Source organism: Notamacropus eugenii, chromosome 2, assembly GCF_028372415.1.
Source record: "Notamacropus eugenii isolate mMacEug1 chromosome 2, mMacEug1.pri_v2, whole genome shotgun sequence".
NCBI classification, from domain to species: Eukaryota; Metazoa; Chordata; class Mammalia; order Diprotodontia; family Macropodidae; genus Notamacropus; species Notamacropus eugenii.
The window spans coordinates 71,571,912-71,594,273 of record NC_092873.1 but is presented as its reverse complement, the minus strand read 5'-3'; the positions used below and the strand labels follow the sequence as shown (position 1 = coordinate 71,594,273).

The following is a 22,362-nucleotide window of genomic DNA, read 5'->3' as shown; positions in this document are numbered from 1 at the left end:
CGGATGAGGAAACTTAGGCCCAGGGAGCCAGGGAGGTGAAGTGATTTGCGCAGAGTCATGCAGTGGAAGAATTTGTCATCAGCACTCAAGTGACTGTTGAGCTCTAATGATGGCATTTATATTTTTAGCCCTGAAACAAGTAAGCTTAATTGATTTATTTTTAAAAGAAAACTGTGGGAGGCAGAGTAAAAATGTATCCCTGGTGCCTCAAAAGTTCTGTGGACTTAATATATATTGAGGTGAACCTCTGATTTGGAATAAACCTGTTGAAGATGTTATAATTTGCATCTTTTGCATTGATAGATTTTAGAATACCATGTAGTATGCTTTTGAGAATGGGCAAAAAACCCCACAAACAGAAGTAGGGACAGATTTTTGGTATGGTATTTCACAATGAGTGTTGCAATGGAAATCATAGATATAATTGCACATAATTGAATTATTTTGCCCATTTTTTTCCTTTCATTATACCCGTAAGACACTAATACTTTATTAGGCAAAAAGTACCAGGATAATCCAGATGAATTGTTTTTTGTTGTTTTTATATATATGTGTATGTTTGTGTTTTTTTTCCTCTTACAGAATTGGTAGAATGACTGGAAGATTACCAAAAGAATTAGCAGATGATGTTGTTGGTTCAGTATTAGACTGCTTCAGGTATGTGAAGAAAGCAAAGTGAAACCATTTTCCCTTTTGAAATAATTTTTTGTAATATAACTCTTTCTTTGCAAATACTACAGTATTTGGACTCAGCTACCTGGTGTACCTTTTTTAAAAAATAAAATTTTATATTCATGATGAGGCTTCTCCCTGTTCTCCCTGCCTCCACCCATCCCCCTCATTGAAAAAGCAAGAAAATAAAACCCTTGTTACAAACAAGTATAGTAAGTAAAGAAAATTCTTGCAGTGAACATAGCCACAAAAATATAGTTCATGCTGCATTTTAAAGTCCATCATCTCTCTATCAGGATATGGGTAATGTTTCATCTAGAATTTTGGTTGGTCATTGTGTTGGTCAGGATTTCTAAATCTCTCAAAGTTTCTTGTCTTTACAATATTGTTAATATTCTGTCCGCTTCATTCTGCATCAGTTCATACAAGTGTTCCCTGATTCTTCTGAAAACATTCCCTTCATCATATCTTATAGTACAATATTGTTCCATCACTTCATATACCATAACTTGCTCAGTCATTCCATTCCCTATTGATGGATTCCTCAGTTTCTGATTCTTTGATGCGTGGAAAAAAATTATAATAAATATTTTTGTACATATGGGTGATTTTGCTTGTTCTTTGATCTCTTTGGGGCTATAGACCTAATAGCAGAATTGCTGGATCAAAGAGTATGCCCAGTTTAATAACTTTTTGGCTATTTTGCATTGTCTTCATAATCTGACAGAGCCCAAGTAGGTAGATTTTTAGATCATAGTATAAACCCTATAATAATAACCTGCAATAACACATTTATAGAATGCTTTAAGGTATGTTATGAGATAAGTAATATAAGATTATTATCCTCATTTTACAGATGAGAGACCTATGAGTCAGAGAGGTTAAATCACATCTAATAAGTGTCTGAGGAGGTATTCAAACTCCAGCCTCAGGACTTATAAGTTCATCATTCTTTCTTATTCCCTGATTCCTCACACAGAGTTTGTCATTGCCAAGTAGTAGTATAAAATAATTTTATGTTTTTGTAATGTATTGCTTACATATGTTGACCCAGCAATGCCTTAACGAAAATCAGAGGAAGAAAAATTGAGTAATGAATAGTGCTTCATTCTGAGTATCTTCAAATTGAAAATGCTGATCAGGATAGGCTTTTCAACATAAGGTATGCATTGTGGCCAGTTCAGTAGACATTTATTAAGTACCTCCTATTTTATTTGCAGAGTTCTGTTACTGTGTTAGTCTTTCCCCTTCTGAAATTGTGGTTCAAATCCCTTAAGGTCCATGTGAACTTAAGTTCAATGAATTGATGTGTAGTAGTTTTTGGGTAATGAACATTTACAGAGATTTCTGTGTGTTTATGAGATAATTTGTAGTATAGAAGAGAAGCTTAGAGAACATTATTCTACAGTGGCAACTTTTAAAAAAATCTCAATCTTGTTATAATTTTTTTGGGAAGGAGATGATGGGTGACTTTTTCTTACCTATCTAAAAGAAATTTTTTTTCTGAATAAAATATCTTCCATGGTTCTCATCATGTTTGTGTTTGTCCTTCGTTGCCAAAGAAGACCATGCATCAGAGACATGATGACATGGCTTGCAGTTGACTTTATTTTGAGTGAAGGAGGGTTGTGCAGGTCACTAGCCTCACTTCTCCTCCAGAGCCATCTGAATCCAGTGACCTCATATTCCTCAGGATGACTGGAGATGGCCCAGGATGCACTGGGAGACCTTGGGTCCTTTAGGCCAAGGTCTTTGCAGGTACTCACTTAGGGTGAGGCAAGGACCATTCACTGAACAGGCTGGTTTAAGAAGTAGCCAGGGCATGGCCCCTTTAATGAGGTCAAGAAAACAAAGACATCAGGCTGGGTGGGAAACAGCAACAGTTAGTATTGATAAGTACTCTAAAAGGAGCAGGGTCCAGGAGCCCTTGGCAGGGGCCCCTTAGAGTCCCAGATTCAGTGTGTAGTAGGTTTAAAGTTTTGGGAGGAGACAAGGGACAGGACAGGGGAAGGGAAAGGAGAGGAGAGGAGGGGAGGGAAAAACAGAGGAAGAGAGGAGAGGGGAGGAGAGGAGAGGAGGCAGTAAAACCCAGGTCACCTGGGTAGCTTTTGGCCATGCAAATTTACCTTCCTTTGGAGAGGAGAAGGAAGGGGAGGGAGAGGCAGACAGGAGAGGAGGAGGGGAGGTTCCCAGCCAGCATTCAACCAGCTGCATCTACTCACAGGACTGTGTTTGTCCTTCATTGCCAAAGAAGACCATGCCATCAGAGCACCCTAAGTGAGTACCTGCAAAGACCTTGGCCTGAAGGGCCCAATGTCTCCCAGTGCATCCTGGGCTATCTCCAGTCATCCTGAGGAATATCAGGTCACTGGATTCAGATGGCTCTGGAGGAGAAGTGAGGCTGGTAACCTTCACAGCCCTCTGTCATTCAAAACAAGGTCAACTGCAAGTTGTGTCATGGTTCCAGTGGTAGACAGTTGAGTACAGATATAATTTAGTTTCAGCTGTCCCAGATGATAACAAAAGCCTTCATTTTTAGTTTGTTCTACTTCTAGAGTTGTCATAGTGAATGGTCATGGCAGTCTTGTGGAAAACTGTTTTCTTAGCATATTAAGAAGCCTAAATATTTGTTAGTCAAGAAGGACAAATCTGCAAGTGTGAGGCAAAGTAGTGTGTTCTTTCTTAAACACATTTCTTCTTGCACTTGACCTCAAGAGTATGCCCACTGACAGTTTAAGGAATGCATTAATAATATGTCAAATATTGGTTTTCCTTCTCAGTAGAATGCTAAAAACATGGTAGATATATCCTGTTACAAAAAATATTGCAGTACCTTCATGAAGCACAAGCTCTTTTTTTGGGATTTTCTTAGATTTCATTGGGAAACAATGAAAATAGTTTGGAAAAATTGAATGTATCCTATAAGGAACAAATTCATTGTTCCTTTTTGGTATGAAAATAATGATCCTGATTTATCAGTTGTTACAATTCTTCAGTTGTGTCTGACTCTTTGTGACGCTATGGACCATAGCATGCCAGGTCCTTCTATCCTCAGTGTCTCTCCAAGTCTCAAAGTTTGTCCAAGTTCATGGTCATTGTTTCCATATTATCTATCCATCTCATCCTCTGCCATCTCCTTTTACCTTTACTCTTTCCCAGCATCAGGGTCTTTTCAAATGAGATCTACCTTCTCATTATGTGTTCAACATATTAAACTTCAACGTTAGTATTTGACTTTCCACTTAATAGCCTGAATCAACACGTATTGACTGATTTGACCTTCTTGCTGTCCACAGGACTCTCGAAAGTCTTCTTCAGCACCACAATTCAAAAGTGTTGATTCTGTGGTGCTTAATTTTCCTTACAGTCCAACTCTTACAGCCATGCATCAGTTCTTGAAAAACCATAGCTTTGACTATGTGAACCTTTATTGGCAAGGTGATGTCTCTACTTTTTAGTATACTTTCAATATTTGTTATAGCTTTTCTTCCAAGGAGCAGTTGTCTTTTAATTTCATGACTGGAGTCACCATTTGCAGTGAGCTTTGAGTCCAAGAATGTAAAATCTGATTCCATTTCTATTCTCTCTCTGTTTGCCAAGAAGTGATGGGACCAGTTGCCAAGATTTTAGTTTTGTTTTTTTTTTTGATGTTAAGCTTCAAGCCAGCTTTTACACTCTCGTCTTTCACTCTCATCAAGAAGCTTTTTAATTCCTCCTCTCTTTCTGCCATCAGAGTGGTATCATCTACATATCTGAGACTGTTGATATTTCTCCCAGCAACCTTAATTCTAGATTTTAATTCATCTGGATTTGCATTTCTTATGATATACTCTATATGTTAAATAAATAGGGGATGTGTGTGACAATATATACTGTTGTCATACCCTTTTCCAATCTTAAACCAATTGTTGGTCCATATGTGATTCTGTTACTTCTTGGACTGCATAACAGGTTCCTCAGGAGACAGGTAAGATTATACAGTACTTCCATCTCTTTGAGAACTTGCCACATTTTGTTGTGATCCACACAGCTGGAAGCTTAGTGTAGTCAATGAAGTAGAAGTAGTCATTCCTCTGCCACTTCCTTGCTTTCTTCATAATCCAGCAAATGTCGGCAATTTGGTCTCTGGTTCCTCTGTCTCTTCAAAAATTACCCTGCCCTTCTGGTAATTCTTAGTTCACATATTGCTGAAGCCTTGCTTGCAGAATCTAAAGCATAACCTTGCTAGCACATGAAATAAGTGCAGTTGTTTGGTAATTTGAACATTCGTTGGCATTGCTGTTCTTTAGGATTGGGACTGAAACTGTCTTTTCCAATCCTGTGGCAACGGTTGTATTTTCGAATTTGCTGGTATATTGAGTATAGCATTTTAAGAGCTCATATTTTAGAGTTTTAAATAGCTTAGCTGGAATTCCCTTCACCACGAAGACATTCTGAGAATAAAGTCAAGTGGGCATTGCTAACAATAAGGTGACTTCATTCTCAGGATGTCTTGGTCTAGGTCAGTACCCACACCAGTATGGTTACTGGTGATTGTAAGATCTTTTTTTGTGTAGTCTTACCATCTCTTCTTAATCTCTTCTGCTTCTGTTAAATTCCTACTATTTTTGACTTTTATCATGCTCATTGTTGCGTGAAACTTTCCTTTGATATCTCTGATTTTCTTGAAGAGATCTCTTGTCTTTCCCTTCTATTTCTTTCCATTGCTCATTTGAGAAAACCTTTTTTATTTCCTTGCTCTTTTATAGAATTCTGTATTCAGTTGGGCATATCTTTCCCTCTCTTATTTACCTTTCATTTTCCTTCTTGCTCTTCTTTTTCTTTGGAATTCTTTTTGTTTCTGCTTCCTGTACATTGTGAACCTCTGTCTATCATTCTTCAGGAACTCTATCTACCAGATATAATTCCTTAAATCTGTTCATTATCTTCACTTCATATTAATAAGGAATGTTATTTGCATCATACCTATATGACCTGATCGTTTTCCCTACTTTCTTTAATTTGTCTGCATTTTGTAATAGGAAGCTCAAGGTCTGATCCACAGTTAGTATACTTCTTATTTCTTTCCCCAGTTTTTCTTCTACCTCTCTTATTTGATTTTTAAAATCCTCCTTGAGACCAATTCATATTCCCCTTTGAGTTTTCAGATGTGGGTATATTGACTGTCTTGTCCTCTTCTGAGTTTGTATTTTGATCTTCCCTGTCACCATAAAAGCTCTCTACGTTCAAGGTTCTTTTCTGCTTTTTGCTCATGATGTTTGCCTATTTCTTGACTTTTTAATTTGAGCTTTTCTGCTGCAGCACACGGGACAGTGTCCCAAGCTTCTTGTGCTGGGCACCAGGAGTCTGGTCACTAGGTTTGCGCCCTGGGGCCTCACATTCTGTCCTCTGGATGCTGTAGGGTTCTGGCAGCTTACCTAGTGTCACATGCTGAGGCCAAGTGTGGTTTTTCCCAGGATGCACTGAAGCACAAGGGGTCTTGCTGCTGGTGGATGTGTGTTTGCCTGGGGCTGCGCCAGCTCACGTGGTTGTTCTGTGAGCTGGAGTCTGCAGGTTCCCCTGGTTGTGCCAAGGTATATGGTGGGTCCTAGTGTTGGTGTTTGCCTGCTCCACCTCCCTGGGGCTCAGAATCTCTCATTGATTTGCTGAGGTAGATCCTTCCTCTGGCTTACTGGGATATCTCCTGTCCTGGACTGCACTCCCCTCTTACCCGAGTGCTATTGCTGATCCTTCAAGACTGCTGGATCAAAAGAGTACTCCATGCTTTTTCTGCTGGCTCTGCTGTTCCAGGATCCATTCCGAGTTGCTATTTTATGGGTGTTCTGGGATGAGAACAGGAGAGGGACAGTTATCTACTATTCACTCTGCCATCTTGGTTCCTGGAAACTTACACCTCATTTCTATGAGATAATTACTCTTTTTACCATTTCCTAAATAAGTTTGCTTTCAAGAATCATATAATACAGATTTAGCTCTTTTCAACAATGCAAGGATCTAAGACAAAAAACTCATGAAGGAAAATGCTATCTGCATCCAGAGAAAGAACTTTGGAGTCTGAAGGCAGATGGAAGTATACTATTTGCTCTCCTTTTCTCTTGTTTTGTTTTGTTTCTTCTTTCTTGTGGTTCCTCCTGTTAGTTCTAATTCTTCCTTACATCATGTCTAACGTGATATGTTTAATAAGAATGTATAAATAGAGCCTTTAATGTTTACCTTATATTTGTCTTAAATCTTGTATGTCAAATTTTCTATTTTGTGCTGGTCTTTTTGCAATAAAATTCTGAAAGTATATCAGTTTACTGAATGTTCATTTCTTTTTGTTTTATGCTGATAGTAACAATCGAAAGTGCTTTTATGATTCCCTGAAACCTATTTATGGACCAAAAACCTATGATGCATCACAACTACTCAGTGCTGATGGAGCCACATTGATTAGTGATAAGGAGATAAGGACATGATCCTAGAGAGATGGGCTGAACACTTTCATAGTGTTCTCAACAGACCATCATCAATCAATGCTGAGGCCATTGACCGTTTACCTCAGGTTGAAATCAATCCCTCCTTAGCTGAACTTCCAACTAAAGAAGAGGTTTTGAGGCCCATTACTCTCCTTTCATGTGGCAAAGCACCTGGTGCTAATTCTATTTCAGCTGAGATTTGCAAGGTAGGGGGACCATTGCTCACATAAAAGCTGACAGAAGTTTTCTAGGTCATATGGCAAGAGGAGGTTATCCATAACCCAGGAGTTCAAGGATGCCTCCATTGTCCATTTCCATCCTGTGACAATCACAGGGGGGTCTCTCTCTTACTCATTGCTGGCAAAATTCTTGCTAGACCCCTCCTTAACAGGCTTATCTTTCACCTGGAAAATGGTCATATACCTGAGAACCAGTGTGCCTTTAGAAAGGGCAGAGTAACAGTTGATATGGTGTTTGCTGCTCTACAAGTCCAGGGGAAATGCCAGGAGCAGAACAGAGTTTGTGGTTCTGACCAAGGCTTTTGACACTGTTAGTTGTGAGGGCTTATGGAAAATTATGTCAAAATTTGGTTGCCTGGAGAAGTTCATCAGTATTGTATATCAATTTCATGATAGCATGTTTGCCTGGGTTTGGGATAGTGGACAACGTTCTCGTGCCTTCCCAGTCACCAGTGGAGTGAAATGAGGTTGTGTGCTTGCCCCCATCCTTTTTAGCATAATGTTTTCAGCTATGTTGTCAAATGCTTTCAATGAGGATAAACATGGCATCAAGGTCAACTGCTGTACTGATGATAAGTTCTTCACTTTGAAAAGGCTGCAAGCCAAGACCAAAGTGGAGGGAGTGTTGGTGCATGATTTTGTGTTTGCAGAAGATTGTGCACTTGATGCAGCCTCTGAAGGAGAGATGCAACAATGTATGTATCAATTCTCTGCTGCCTGTGTCAATTTTGGCCTAATGATTAACACCAAGAAAACACATGTGCTCCATCAGCCACCACCACATCATCCATATGTGGAACCATCGGTTACAACAAATGGAAAACTTTTGAATGCTGTGGAACAGTTTACTTACATAGGTAGTGTACTTTCCAGAGTTGTACACATTGACAATGAGGTTGATGCACACATTGCCAGAGCTTGCTCAGTGTTTGGGAGACTCTGAAAAAAATTTGGGAGAGAAGAGATATTAGACTGACTACCAAACTGAAAGTCTACAGAGCTGTTGTGCTGATCTCATTGTTGTATGCTTGTGAAACATGGACAGTCTACCAGCGCCATGCCAAGAAACTGAATTGCTTCCATTTGAACTGTCTTAGGAAGATTCTGAGGATCACCTGGCAGGGTAAGGTACCAGACACTGAAGTCCTTGCTTGAGCTGAACTGCTAAGCATTCAAACTATGCTTCAGAGAGCGCAACTCCAATGGGCTGGCCACATTGTTCAAATGCAAAATGTATGCTTGCCAAAAAGACTATTTTATGGAGAACTCCCATGGGGCAGGTGATCACATGGTGGTCAGAAGAAGTGATACAAGGACACTCTCAGGGTCTCAAGAACTTTGGATTTGACTGTGCAACATGGGAGATACTGGCACAGGACCGCTCAGCATGGCATACCCAAATAGGAAAGAGTGCTGTGCTCTATGAGCAAAGCAGGATTGAGACAACACAAACATAGGATGTGCAAAATTGGAGTATCCGCCTCAAATATTCACACAGACTATCTGTGCTCAATCTGTGGTAGAGCATTCCAAGCTCGTATTGATCTGATCAGCCACAGTCAGACACACTGAAATTTCACTTTATCATGGTGATGTTATTTTGGTCCTTTTTGAGAACAAAGGACAACAACCAACCATTTCTTTTTGTTGTTAAGGATTATCCTTATCTTTGCTGGCTATGATCCAGTTCTAATTTTTACTGATTTTCTTCATTTAGCTTTTATACCTCTTTTTCTATTCTGCCAGTTCTGTTTCTTTAAGGAGTTCTTTCTTCAGTGAATTTTTGTACATTTCTTTGCATGTGAATTTTGCTTTTTAAAGAGTTCTTCTCTTTGGTGAATTTTTGTGCATCTTTTCCCATTTGTTCAGTTCTGCTTTTTAAGTAGTTGTTCTCTAAAGTAGATTTTTTTGTGCATCTTTTACCAGTTGGCCTATTCTGTTTTTTATGGTATTATTTTCTTCAGTTTTTTTTGTATCCTTTACCCAGCTGTTGACTCTTCTTCCCATTGTTTTCTTGCATTACTTTTAGTTCTTTTCCCATATTTTGTATACCTCTTATTTGATTTTTCAAATTCTAGAAGAGCTCAAAAAGAATTTGAAAATTAGAAAAATACTAATAAATCTCAGAATTTTTATTTGAGGTTTTTGTGTAGCTTCTTTGATTTGTTGAATTCTTCTCATTTTTGTTTTTATCTTTCCTATCACCATATTCAGTTTCTATTTTCAGTTTCTTTTTGTTGTTGTTTGCTCATTTTTACAGCCTATTTTCTGGCTGTTTACTTTATGTTAAAGTTGGACTCTGCTCTTGGGTGGATTTTTTTTTGAGACTGTTTGCAGATCTAGCTCTGGTAGTCTGTAAGTTTTCAGTTCTTCCAAGGTGGTATGATCACTGTCTCCTGGCTGCCCTATGTCCAGGGTCCTCACTCCTGCAAGTACTTCTTTTTATCCTGGGACTCTGACTTTGATGTCCTGGAGATATATGTTCAGTACTTCTGAATCAAAGAGTATGTACATTTTGATGACTTTTGGATGTAATCTAATCCATAGCTTCTTAATCTTTTGGTGTCATGAACCCCCTTTGGTAGTGTGGTGACGTCTCTGGATACTTTCTCAAGTAATGTTTTTAAGTGTAGATAGACTGAATAGAATTATAAAGTTATATTGAAATATAACTAAATATTTAAAAAATTTCCTGGACCCCAGGAGAAAACCCCCTTGTTTAACTCCTTTTTTGTATGATAGCCATGTAAGTATTTTAAGGCAGCTTTCCTTTCTTACTTTCTCTTCCTAAAGTCTTGCTTTCTTCAAACTAAAGGTGACATGACAAATTAATATAACAGTGTTCTCCAAAGCCTCCATGATTCTGGCTACACATTTCTAGATGCTTTCATGTTATTAATGTGCTTTAAAAAATGTGGTCTTCTTATAATTGAACATAGATCTTTGGATGTGGTCTGACTGTGGTAGACAACAGGATTATTACTTCCCTTGTTCTGAATACTGTGCCTCTCAGTACAACCTTAGATTAAATTAGCTTTTTTTGAGTTCTCTTTTTGACTCTTAATTTTATTGAGCTTGCTACTGAAACTCCCGGATCTTTTTTTCAGACCATCTGTTATCTATCAGTGCATCCTCCACGTTGTATTTACAAACTTGACTTTTTGAACCCCAAAGTAAGACTTTACATTTATTCCTATTAAAATTCTTCTTATTAGATATAGCTCATATAGTTTTGCCTTTTAAGATCTGTTTACATCCTACTTTGCCATCCAGTTTGTTTTATATCTCTGTCTTAGTTTTGTGTTCTATAAATTTGATAAGCATGATGTCATCTTTAACTTTATCTGGATTTAAAAAAAAATTTTAAATAGTACAAGGTCATGGATAGATTATTCCTTGGGGTGCTCCACTAGAGATCCTCCAAGTTCCCATCAGTTCAACCACTTCCAAGTGTACCTAACTATGCTGTGTTCTAGCTCATATCTTGGCATTAATGTGAGCAGAAATAGTAAAAGATGCTTTGCTGAAATCTACCCCCTTACCTTAACGAGCTATCAGTTTAGTTCACAGTGATTTTGTCAATGTAAGGGAAATTCCCAGTGTGGGAATTACATCCACCAGTGCAGATCATACCTCTGTGTCTTAGTAGGTAAAGCCCTTATGAGTTGCCTGGGTTTAAGTGACTTGCTCAAGGGCATACCGCACACATCCAGAATGCATCCGGAGGTGGGATTTGAACTTAAAAGGATGCCTCTATTATCTGTCTAGTACTTCCATCAAAAAAGTAAATGAAGTTTTTCTAGCATTATCTGTTCTTGATAAAGCCATTTACTTCTTATGATCACTGCTCCTGTTCTTAGATGTTTATATTCACTAACCATACCCTTAATAAATTCTAGAATTTGTCCAAGTTAATTTTGCTGACCAGTAGGCTTGTATTCCCACCCTTAGAAAATGCACGTGTCGCACATACACACACACACACACACACATACATACACACACACACACGCATGCACCATTGTCCAAAGGACTTCAGGGCACTTGCTATCCTTAACATCCTATAGACAAACTTTTTTGTCGTATTTAGGATATGTTAATCATGTTTACCACTTACTTTTAGATTATTTTTAAATAAAGCCAAGGAACAGTCTAACTTATTTGAGGAAAATTACTATCATTAATAATGAATTCTTAGAAGGTCTAGCAAATTTTTTAAATGAAAAAGCCCCTTACCCTCTAAAAGGAATGATATATACCAACAACATCAAAATGGCTTTTAACTAACGATTAACTTTTGCAGATCTGAAGCACCTAAGGTTAAACTCATGCTGCTCTATTTGTTGCTAGTTTTCAGGAGACTGATAATGCTTGGCATGGTGGATGTCTGGCTTTAGCAGAATTAGGCAGAAGAGGATTGTTACTACCTTCTCGACTTACAGATGGTAAGTAGTGAAAACTTGTTAACATCATTTTATAGTACGTTGGCATTCCAATCTGTCTTTTCTTTTAATCTGCTTACTGCTAAGAATTTGCTTATTTCTAATGTCTATTGTGATTTCAAACCTTGATTGGATTTCACTAGTATGGTAACATAAATGTATGGATATATCAGATAATTTTTTTTTTCGAATGTAAAGTCTGTCTCTTAATCATCTTTTTAATTTGAATAAAAACTATTCTATTAAAGTTGTCCTGGATGGAGAGGGTTCAGGAATAGTTAAAAAGTTTCCTAGTACATCTTGATTTTTATAGCATCGACATTTCCTAATGTAGTCCTTCCCTGTGAAACCCTCCTTTGTAACCATGGAAAACAGGTGAGCAAAACCAAAGTGACAAGGGTGTGTAAGTAAATACAGTGGAGAGAAGTTTTAATTTCCTCCACACTGGTCTGGTGGTAGTGGCCCTGTTTCAGGCACAGATATCACAGAAAAACCTGTGGTGAACAAAAAGGGGTCCTATTTCTCTAGTCTATATGACCAGTGAATGGGAGCACTTCACAGGACAGGACAGCACACCCACCTACAGCCTCACAGGGTCTACTGACCACAGCCGGCCTTTCCTGGGAGAGAGAAAATGAAAAGAGCGACCTGCTGAGGAACAGCAGAGAGGCAGTACGCACCATGGAAAATTTTTACTTCCTACATCACTTTTTCTAATAATGAAATCTATGCCAATGGAACCTGTTGTTTAGATGCATTATCTTTGTTAGTAGAGGTGCCATTCTGTTCATAGGGAAAATATTGTACCTAGAATTGCAGGTTTCAGGGATGGATGATTTCAGGTTTTGCTAGGGAACTAAACTGAAAAGGGCTGTGTAGAAACTTCTTCTCTTTTTTTATTCTCAGGAAAGATTTTTTTCCCCCAGGCATATGGTATAAAATTAGATCCATTTATACTTTACTTGATCTGTAATTTTGTGGATGTGAGAACTCTCGCATGTGATAAAGAATGTAGCCTGGTCACAGATTTTCATTGGAGCCTTTTCTTTCTATATGTCCCATGTAGGTGATCTGCTCAACATGTAAGAGGCCTATCTTAAGTTCTTATAGCATTGTGTGGATATCATTGTAACATATGTTACAATGTTATTTCTTACTCTTACCATATGATTCATCTTTCCTAATTCTATTTTTCCTGGATGATATATTTTATAATACTTCTTGCATGTAACTAATCATTGGTATAATGATGTAGCCTGTCTCCTTTGCTTTTTCCATGAAAAATTGGTAAGCTTAGCTGCTCGGTTCTTGATGGATTCAGTTGTCATCGCTATGCAAATGACTCCTGAATCTATATATCCATGTCTCATCTTGCCCTTTAAATCTAGCCTTGTATGCTGCCAACTGGGTATTATACCTCTTTACTTTACTAAACTAAGATTCCTTGAACCTTTCTGGGTTCCCCTTTTCAGTTCTTTTAGCATTTTTGTACTTCTCCTCTGAACCTTCTCTGGGTTTTCTATTTTCCTGTTAAAGTTTAGCCTGTACATTATATTCTATTGAGATGGGGTGTGTGGGGTATTCAAGGGGTACTAACACTTCTGGTGTGAGGGCTTGCTGAGCCCTTTTTGGGGCTGCTTAACTACCTTAGAGGTCCACTTTTCACCCATCTCTTACTTATGGCTCCAAGCAGCTGTCCCATGTGCAGTGGCCACACCCTGGTAAACTGTCTCAGCTAACAAGCTAACCCAGCTTGAGAGTAATGGACAGGCCTCAGACTTACTGGTGAGCTAGGAGGCTGTTTATCCCAAGCATATGAAGACTTCCCTTGTCAGAATAGGTGGATGAGAGCAATTTGCCACCAAAACCGTGAAAAGGCTGAAGCAGCTGCTATGGTGTGCTGCATACGAGCCCGTCGTCAATTGTGTGGACTTTTGTCCTGTCGCTGGACTTCATTGACTGTGGAATAAAGAGTGAGGCTAACAACTTTGCTTAACTCTCCTTCACTTAAATCCAACTTTTCTTCTGCTATCATATGACTGGGGATTTTATTGTGTAGTCGGGAGTTTCTATTTATTCCTGTTTTCATGGGTGTAGTTAAATTTTAACCGTTGGTGCAACTTTTCTGTATTTTTCTTAATAAAATTCAAGGACAGAAAGAAAAATCAAGAAAAATGAGAAAAGAAAGGTTATGGTTACTGTCAGGGGAAACAATGAGTGAAAGTATGGATAGAATGGAATAGGCATGTATTTGTTTGATCATCTAATATAGAGTGGAGGGAAAAATGGAAGATGAAGTTGGATAGGTGCAATGGAGACAATCCTTGAAAATCAAACAGAGAACCATTGTAGGTTCTTCAGTTGAAGAGTAACAGTAGAATGATGCTTGTAAAAGATAAATCTAGCTGTTATAAAAGAAAAGAGGGTGGGGTGGGGAAGGAGTGCATCAAAGTAAGGAAGAGCCTAAAGTCAAAGAAATGTAATTATCCTAGCCTGAGGTAAAGATATAGATAATATTGATGGCATTTGGACTAGAGAAGGAGGGGAAATATAAGAAAGGCAAACTAAAACAGGACTTGTTAATTGAGTGGATATGGAATTTGAAAGAGAAAAGGGGGAATCATTTTTGAGTTTGGCTTGTGAATCTGGCTTTGGAGAAAGTAACTGTCATTGATAGAGAAGTTGGTAGCCTAGATTTTTGGGGAAGGAAGAAAGTAGGTGTCATTGACAGAAACAGAAGATGATCACTTAAATTTTTGAGAAAAGAAGATCATGAATTTCAAGCTGTTGAATGCTGAATTTGAAATTATTTCCTAGTAGGTGATGGTAGATAAATAACTAAATCTTATAGGTTTAGAATAAGACTGAAAGGCTGTTGATTTTGGTGGTCACTGATGATAATAGTAGAAGCTTTGAGAATAAAGGAGTTTTCTGGAGAGTATTTTTTAATAGTATTTTTCCAATTATATGAAAAGACTTTTTAATATTCATTTTAAAAAATTTTGAGTTCTGAATTTTCTCTCCCTTCTTCCTCTCTCCCCTCTCTAAAAAGGCAAGAATTTTAAATAGGTTATATATGTGCAGTCATGTAAAACATTTTCATATTAGTCATGTTGTGAAAGAGGAGACAGACCAAAAGGAAAGAACCTGGAAAAAGGTAAAGAAAGTGAAAATAGTTTTCAATATACATTCAGACTCCATCAGTTCTTTTTCTGGATATAGATAGCATTTTCTTTCATGAGTATTTTGATCTCTTGGATGATTGTATTGCTGAGAAGAGCTAAGTTATTCATAGTTGTTCATTGCAGTGTTGCTGTTTCAGACCTGTGAGTAGACCTGCCTGTAGGCAGACCTAGCTAGCTGGGTAACTCAGCTCATCCACTCCCTTCTTCTTCCCCTCCCCCAAAGGAAGGTAAATTTGGATGACCAGAGGATGCCCAGTTAATTTTTTTTGTTTCTTCCTTCCTTCCTTCCTTCCTTCCTTCCTTCCTTCCTTCCTTCCTTCCTTCCTTCCTTCCTTCCTTCCTTCCTTCCTTCCTTCCACTCTCTCTCTCGTCCCTCCCTCCCTCCTTCCTTTGTTCCTTTCCCAAAACCTTAAACACAGTGCACTCTGAAGCCCATACATGGCACAACAATAGGTCCATGCCCAAACTCTACTTAATGGCTCTTAATGGACCCTGGCTTCAGAGTGGTTATCAATAGTAACTGTTACTCTTTCTCTTCCAGCTTGATTTACTTATTTTTTGTTCTTTTGCTCATTAAAGGGGCCATTCCCTGATTATTTCTTTTTTTATTTTTATTTTATTTATTTCAGTATTCTACAATCACTTCCATATATCTTAGATTTTTCCCCTCCTTCCTCCCCTACCTCCCCACTCCGTCCCTGAGATGGCATACAGTTTTATATAGGTTCTACACATACATTCCTATTCAAAACCTTAGTTTTTTCACCTTTTTCACCTTAGTCATGTTGCATAGAAGAATTAAAATGAATGGGAGAAATCATAAAACAAACCAAAACATAATACAAAAGAAAATGATCTGCTTCATTCTGCGATCCAATTCCATAGTTCTTTCCCTGGATGTGGAAGGTATTTTGCCTTAAGAGACCATTGGGAATTATTTGAGTTTTTGCATTACAATGAAGTACTAAGTCTACCAGAGAAATTTCTTGCACACTGTGGTTGTTACTGTGTACAAAGTTCTCCTGGTTCTGCTCCTTTCACTCAGTATCAGTTCATATAAGTCTTTCCAGGTCTCTCTGAAGTCTTCCTGTTCATCATTTCTTATGGCACAATAGTATTCCATTACATTCATATACCACAGTTTATTCAGCCATTTCCCATTTGATGGGCATCCCCTTGATTTCCAGTTTTTGGCCACCACAAAGACAGCTGCTATAAATATTTTTGTACATGTGGGACCCTTTCCCATTTTTATGATCTCTTGGGGATACAGTCCTAGAAGCAGTATTTCTGGGTCAAGGGGTATATGCACATTTTTGTAGCCCTTTGAACATAGTTCCAAATTGCTCTCCTGAATGGTTGGATCAGCTCACAACTCCACCAACAATGAATTAGTGTTCCAACTCTCCCACATCTTCTCCAACATTTATCATCTTCCTGTTTTGTCATGTTATCCAATCTGATAGGTGTGATGTGGTATCTCAGAGTTGTTTTGATTTGCATATCTCTAATCAATAGTGATTTAGAGAATTTTTTCACATGATTATAGATAGCTTTAATTTCTTCCTCTGAAAACTGCCTGTTCATATCCTTTGACCATTTATCAATTGGGGAATCTCTGATTATTTCTTAAAGAGGCCTATTCACTGAATGGGCGTTACCTCACTCTAAGTGAGTAACTGAATAGGCCAAGATCTCCCGTTGCCTCCTTGGACTTCTTTAGTCATTTGATAAATATCAGGTCACTGGATCCACATGACTCAGGAGGAAATAGTGATGCTGGTGATGTTGCACAGCCCTCCCCTTCCGCAAAGTCAAGTGCAAGTCATGTCATCATATCTCAGATGTCATGGTCTTCTTCGAAAATGAAAGACAAACACAGACAGACACAGACTGTGTACAGTGGTTTGGTTCTTCTCACTTCATTTTGCATCAGTTCATGTAAGTTGAAGAAGAGTATTTAGGAAAAATAGGAGAAACCTTATTTTTTGAGGAATGAGCCTAGAGGCTCAATCACAGTTGAAGGGAAAAAAGAGTATGAGGACTTTGAATAAGTTGAAAATACTACTAAAATGTGCAGTGTTTTAACCCCCTGACTAATGAACTTCTGACTGGATGAATAAATCAGCTATTAAAAGGGAAAAAGTCTATTTAGCAAGATGATATGTTGTAAAATTTAGTTTCAGTGATTCACGTGAAATGAAAATCTGAGCTATCTTACTGAAAAGACAGTTGCTTAAAATTTTGTTAATTTTATTTTCTAAAAAGTTTTTTGATAAAATTTTATTTTAAACTTAAATACAAAATAAGAAAAGGAAAAGAAACAAATGTAAATGCTAAAACTAAAATAATTCGAAAGAAGAAAAGAAAAAAGCATTCCCATGTGCACAACAGAATGTGGATTCAAAATATACAGTAATGAATTTCCATTTCAAGAAAGCCTATATAATAAATACTACATTGTTTTGAGAGCTGTCCATCTTTTCTTTACTTCCTTATAAGTTTTCCTTTGTCCTCTGCTGTGCACTTTTCACTTTGTTCTTTTTCCCCCTTCCCCTGACTGCTACATTTAAGTGCAGACAGACTGTATCACCCAGACAATATTCACAGCACTGAGGGCAAATATGAATATGCCAGCATAATTCTGAATCACAAAGTATAACAGACTCTCCATATAGAAAACAGAAGAAAAATACTTATTCAGATACCAGAAAGCCAAATCCCAATATTAGAAAGCCAAATCTGTCCTAGTAACCAGGAAGTCACATTAGCACTGCTGAGAACAAAGGCATTTCCAAGCCTCCTATCCTCCCAACCCCCTATATCCCTGGGACCTTCCCACAAACCAACACTCATGAACCTAGCTGTGCCTGCCAGCTCTGCTGCACCCTTCCTGTTCTACCTGTTCAACAAGCTCCTCCTACTACATGTGACTTAGGCTTCCATGTGATTTAAGCAGGTCACATGGGCCTATTAATGAATGGGAAAGATCTTTCCACTTAAATTACCATTACATTCGACCCCAAGATCTTTTGTAATCATTTCATAGGTTGGTGGGGCAACTGCTGGCAACAGAATTGTAACAGGAATAACAGAAAATAAGTATATAACACTATCTTAGGCAATTGGTGTCAAAAGAACTTTCCAACAATATAACAGGGATCACACAAAATAGGCATATAAAACAATATTTTAGGCACAAGCACCCTGTCATTCCCCCCTCGAACAAATGAAGCCCAAAATCTTGGGGTAAGGGGCAAAAGTCTCTTCTTCCATAGCTACTTCCTTCTGAGATTGGATGTAGAGCTGTCCCTGCCTGAAAAAGTCCCATTTGAGGGGTCAGTTCTTCAGTTGGCATCCAGAGATTGATTAACGCCAGGTCTAGGGGTGACACATCACAGTCATGGTCAAGGGGTGACACCTGGCTTAAGAAATCAGGCATCTGCAGGTGGAGGGTATTAAGCCTGTAGAAAACATACCTAACAAACAAATTTAACAAAAAGTCAAAAAGAAACAAAGAGACAGTAACCAGAAGCAGGGTAGATGCAGGGTCAGCCACTCTTCTGGAGTCTGTAAATCCACTATCATAGCCTCATTCATGGTAGAATATGAATTACAGGTGCAATTTGGTAATCCTCTTCTCCTCAATAAACAACAATTACAGTATTATCTTTCCCTTGTACTATAATTTCTACAGCATTTGGAACATCGCCTGGCTTCCATTTTATCCATACTTTAGCTCCCAATTTTATTCTATCAGTAGAACCTGCAGTCTTTCAGTTTTTCTGCTAGTTATTTTGGGAGGTGGATCAGTTTCCACAAGGGGTATTGTTTCTCAAGGAATAATAATCACTTCAACTATTCTATCATTTTTACAAATCTGTATGGGTTCTTTACCTAAATTTTGGAATGTCACAATAATTTCTCCTTGATAATTAGACTCTATCACTCCAGCCAATACATATATTCCTCAAGCTGCTAATCCTGATTTAGGTAATATCCATTCAAAATGATTTTTAGAGATTCTCATACATATTCCAGTAGAGATTTTTCTTATTTCTTTTCTATCCAACCTAAAATTCTCTAAACAATGTAAATCATATCTTGCCGAACCAGGTGTCCCAGGATATGGTGCCTCACAATCTAATACTCAATATTTTGGATCTTATGTGTTTGGTGTTTTCTAATTTGCAGATTTGGGGCCATCATTCTGGCTAGAGGTATACTTCCAATGGTCTATTATTCAAGTTACATAAAGTAGTGAACAAATTATCTTTCCAATGTTGATAAGAATTATTAGAATTTAACTTCCGGTTCTTCCAGTAACCCATTCATTCTTTCAGTTAACCCAAATGCTTGTGGAGAATATGGAATATGATATATCCATTCTATATTGTTTAATACACAATATCTCTTCATTTTTATTACCTTTGAAATGTGACCCATTGTCACTTTGGATTTGCATTGGGGTTTCATAATATAAACTTATGATATCTAGAGTTTTATAGATATTTTTCTGGGCCGCATTCTAAGGGCAAGTCACTACATCCTTTATCTTGCTGTAGGAGTCCAACATAATCTGTTTGCCAAATTTGGGCTGGTACTTTTCCCCTTGCTATCTCTCCAGTTACTACCTGAGGAACAGTTCATTTGTTTTCCAACTGATATATATAGCATTCCTCTGCTACTTGTTTTTACAGTGAATGACAGATACTGATACCTCTGTCTTGTGTCCACTGGTGTGTGTCCTGGACCACTAAATTGCCAGCTGTTTGATAGACTCATTTTGCTGGTTCTGGATCATCACTTAGTGTCAGAGTAGGGATAACGTGGAGTAACAGTCTTTGCTAGTTGATCAGCATATGCATTGTACTTACATTCTGGTGTGATGAGGACCATATGAGTATCTACATGAAAAACTGATGAATTAGTAACCAAAGACATGTCCCATATATCTTCCCATAACTCTTTGCTCCAAACTTGTTTGCAATAAATTTCCCAATTTTGATATTTCCACATGGGCATCTATGTAGCTAAGCCATTAGCTACTGCCCATGAATCAGTGAATATAAGACACTGTCCTCCTTGTTCTGTTTTGATAGCTTGATGTGCTGCCGTAAGTTCAACGTATTGACATTTCCACCTATCCCAGTAATTTCTCCAGTTTGCCTAGTACATGAGTTATAGGCTACCGCTTTGTAACCCAAATATTTTGCTGTCTCATGAGTAAACCATGCGTGTCTCTTTTGTTTTTCAGTTAATCCATCTTATCCCTCATTCCATTTTACTAAGGATTGTACCAACTGTTACTTTGGTTCAGGGGGTATATCTTTTCCCTCAGTATCTTTGTTTGCTTTTGATTCATGTAAAGCAGAAACTCCACTTTTGTCTGTTTTAGATGTATTTTGAACATACCATTTCCATTTAATTACGCTAACCTCTTATGCATGTCCTATTCTGTGAGAAGCTGGAGTACTCATTACCCAGGTCATAATCAAATCCAGGCCTTTATATTATCTCATGGCCCAAAGTCAGTTGTTCAGTCTCTACTAAAGCCCAATATGCAGCTAACAACTGCTTTTCAAAAGAGATATATTGAATTCCAGATGAAGGGAATTTCTTAGACCCAAATCCTAAGGGTATACTTCAGCTTTGTTGTTTTTGCCATAATCTCCAGTTTGCATATTCATCCTGTACAGTCACTTGTAATTTCACTGGGCATTTTGCATAGGCTGTAAATCTAGGGCCAATTGTATAGCAACCTTTGCTTTTTCAGAAGCTTTACTCTGCTCTAGTCTCCAATCAAATTCATATTTTTTCCTAGTAATTTTATATAAGGGTTTCAAAATTTGTCCTAGATATGGTATGTGATATCATCAGTATTCAAATAATCCTATAAGCTTTTGGGCTTCTTTCTTACTGGTGGGGATAGGAAAATCCTGATTCTTTTGTTAGGCTTGTGAGAGAATCTCTCACAGCTCCTTATTCCATTGTATATATCCCAAAATTTTATTGTTTGAGCTGGCCCTTGAATCTTTGCCAGCTTAATTTCCTACCCTTTGCTTTTCATGTATTTAATTAAAAGTGTCAAACTGTTCTCCATTTCTTTTACATATTTTCCCTGTATCACAATATCTTCTATGTAGTAGGTAAGCCATATACTAGGTAGCTCTAATTCTTCTAAATGTTCAGCCACAATCCTATGACAAATAGTGGGGCTATGAAGATATCTTTGTGGCAAGCATGTCATTCACATATTATATATTATCAGCCCTGCCAAGTGAAAACAGAATCTATTGGAATAGTAAAGAAAGTATTGGTTAAATCAATAACTGTGTACCAAGTCCCATCATATTTCTGGATTCTTTGTGATACTCTTTGTCATGCCAAATGTATCGCCCAGGCAATATTCACACCACTGAGTGCAATTATGAATATGCTAGTGTAATTCTGAATCACAAAGTAAAACAGACTCTCCATATAGAAAGCAGAAGAAAAACATTTATTCAGACACCAGAAAGCCAAATCCCAACACCAGAAAGCCAAATCTGTCATAGTAACCAAGTAGTCAATACACATTAGCACTGCTAGGGACAAAGGCATTTCCAAGCTTCCTACCTTCCCACCCCCACACCCACCCCACTGGGGCCTTCCCACAAACCAACACTTACGAGCCTAGCTGTGCCTGCGTGCCTGTGTCCTTCCCAACTCTGACTAGCCTGACCAACTTCCTCCCAGCTCTGCTCCTTCCTGTTCCACCTGTTAAGCAAACTCCTCCTACCACATGTGACTTAGGCTTCTGTGTGATTTAAGCAGGTCTCATGGGCCTATTAATGAGTGGGAAAGATCTTAACATTTAAATTACCATTATACAGAGACACACTGTAAAAATAAATATACATACATCTATAGACATATACATACAAAGAAATACATATCATACATATACCCTTACATGCAAACACTTATATATGCCTATACTTAGACACCTATAATCATAGTCATATATAGACATATGTTCATATGTCCTATACTTATTTTGTTTTTCAGAGTTGATAACCTCTTCCTTCATAAGTGCAAATCTTTCAGTATTTTGCAAGTCTACCAATTGATCATTTCTTTTACCACAGCAATATTGCAACCTTTTATTATCTAATTGTTTTAAATAGTCCAAAACAATGTTGATGAATATGGCTGACACATAGTATAGTTTCCCTCTTTTCCTCTTTTGATTAAATGTTTTAACTTTGTCTGAGATCATGCTCCTTTTTCCCTAACAAATTATATTCCTGACCTTTATTTTATGTTTATGCGTATCTCTTATTTCTGATCCCTCCTGACTGCTCTACTTTACTTCTACCTACTA

At 37.8% G+C, this 22,362-nt stretch overlaps 1 protein-coding gene across 1 annotated transcript in view; it reads left to right on the top strand.

Annotated features, from left to right (window-relative positions):
- Window positions 1-22,362, top strand: part of TBCD (tubulin folding cofactor D) — a 414,951-nt gene that overhangs the window by 112,444 nt on the left and 280,145 nt on the right. Inside the window, exons 13-14 of the mRNA XM_072640887.1 lie at window positions 583-657; window positions 11,720-11,814. Coding sequence (XP_072496988.1) covers window positions 583-657; window positions 11,720-11,814 — 170 coding nt within the window. The remainder of the gene's footprint in view (window positions 1-582; window positions 658-11,719; window positions 11,815-22,362) is intronic.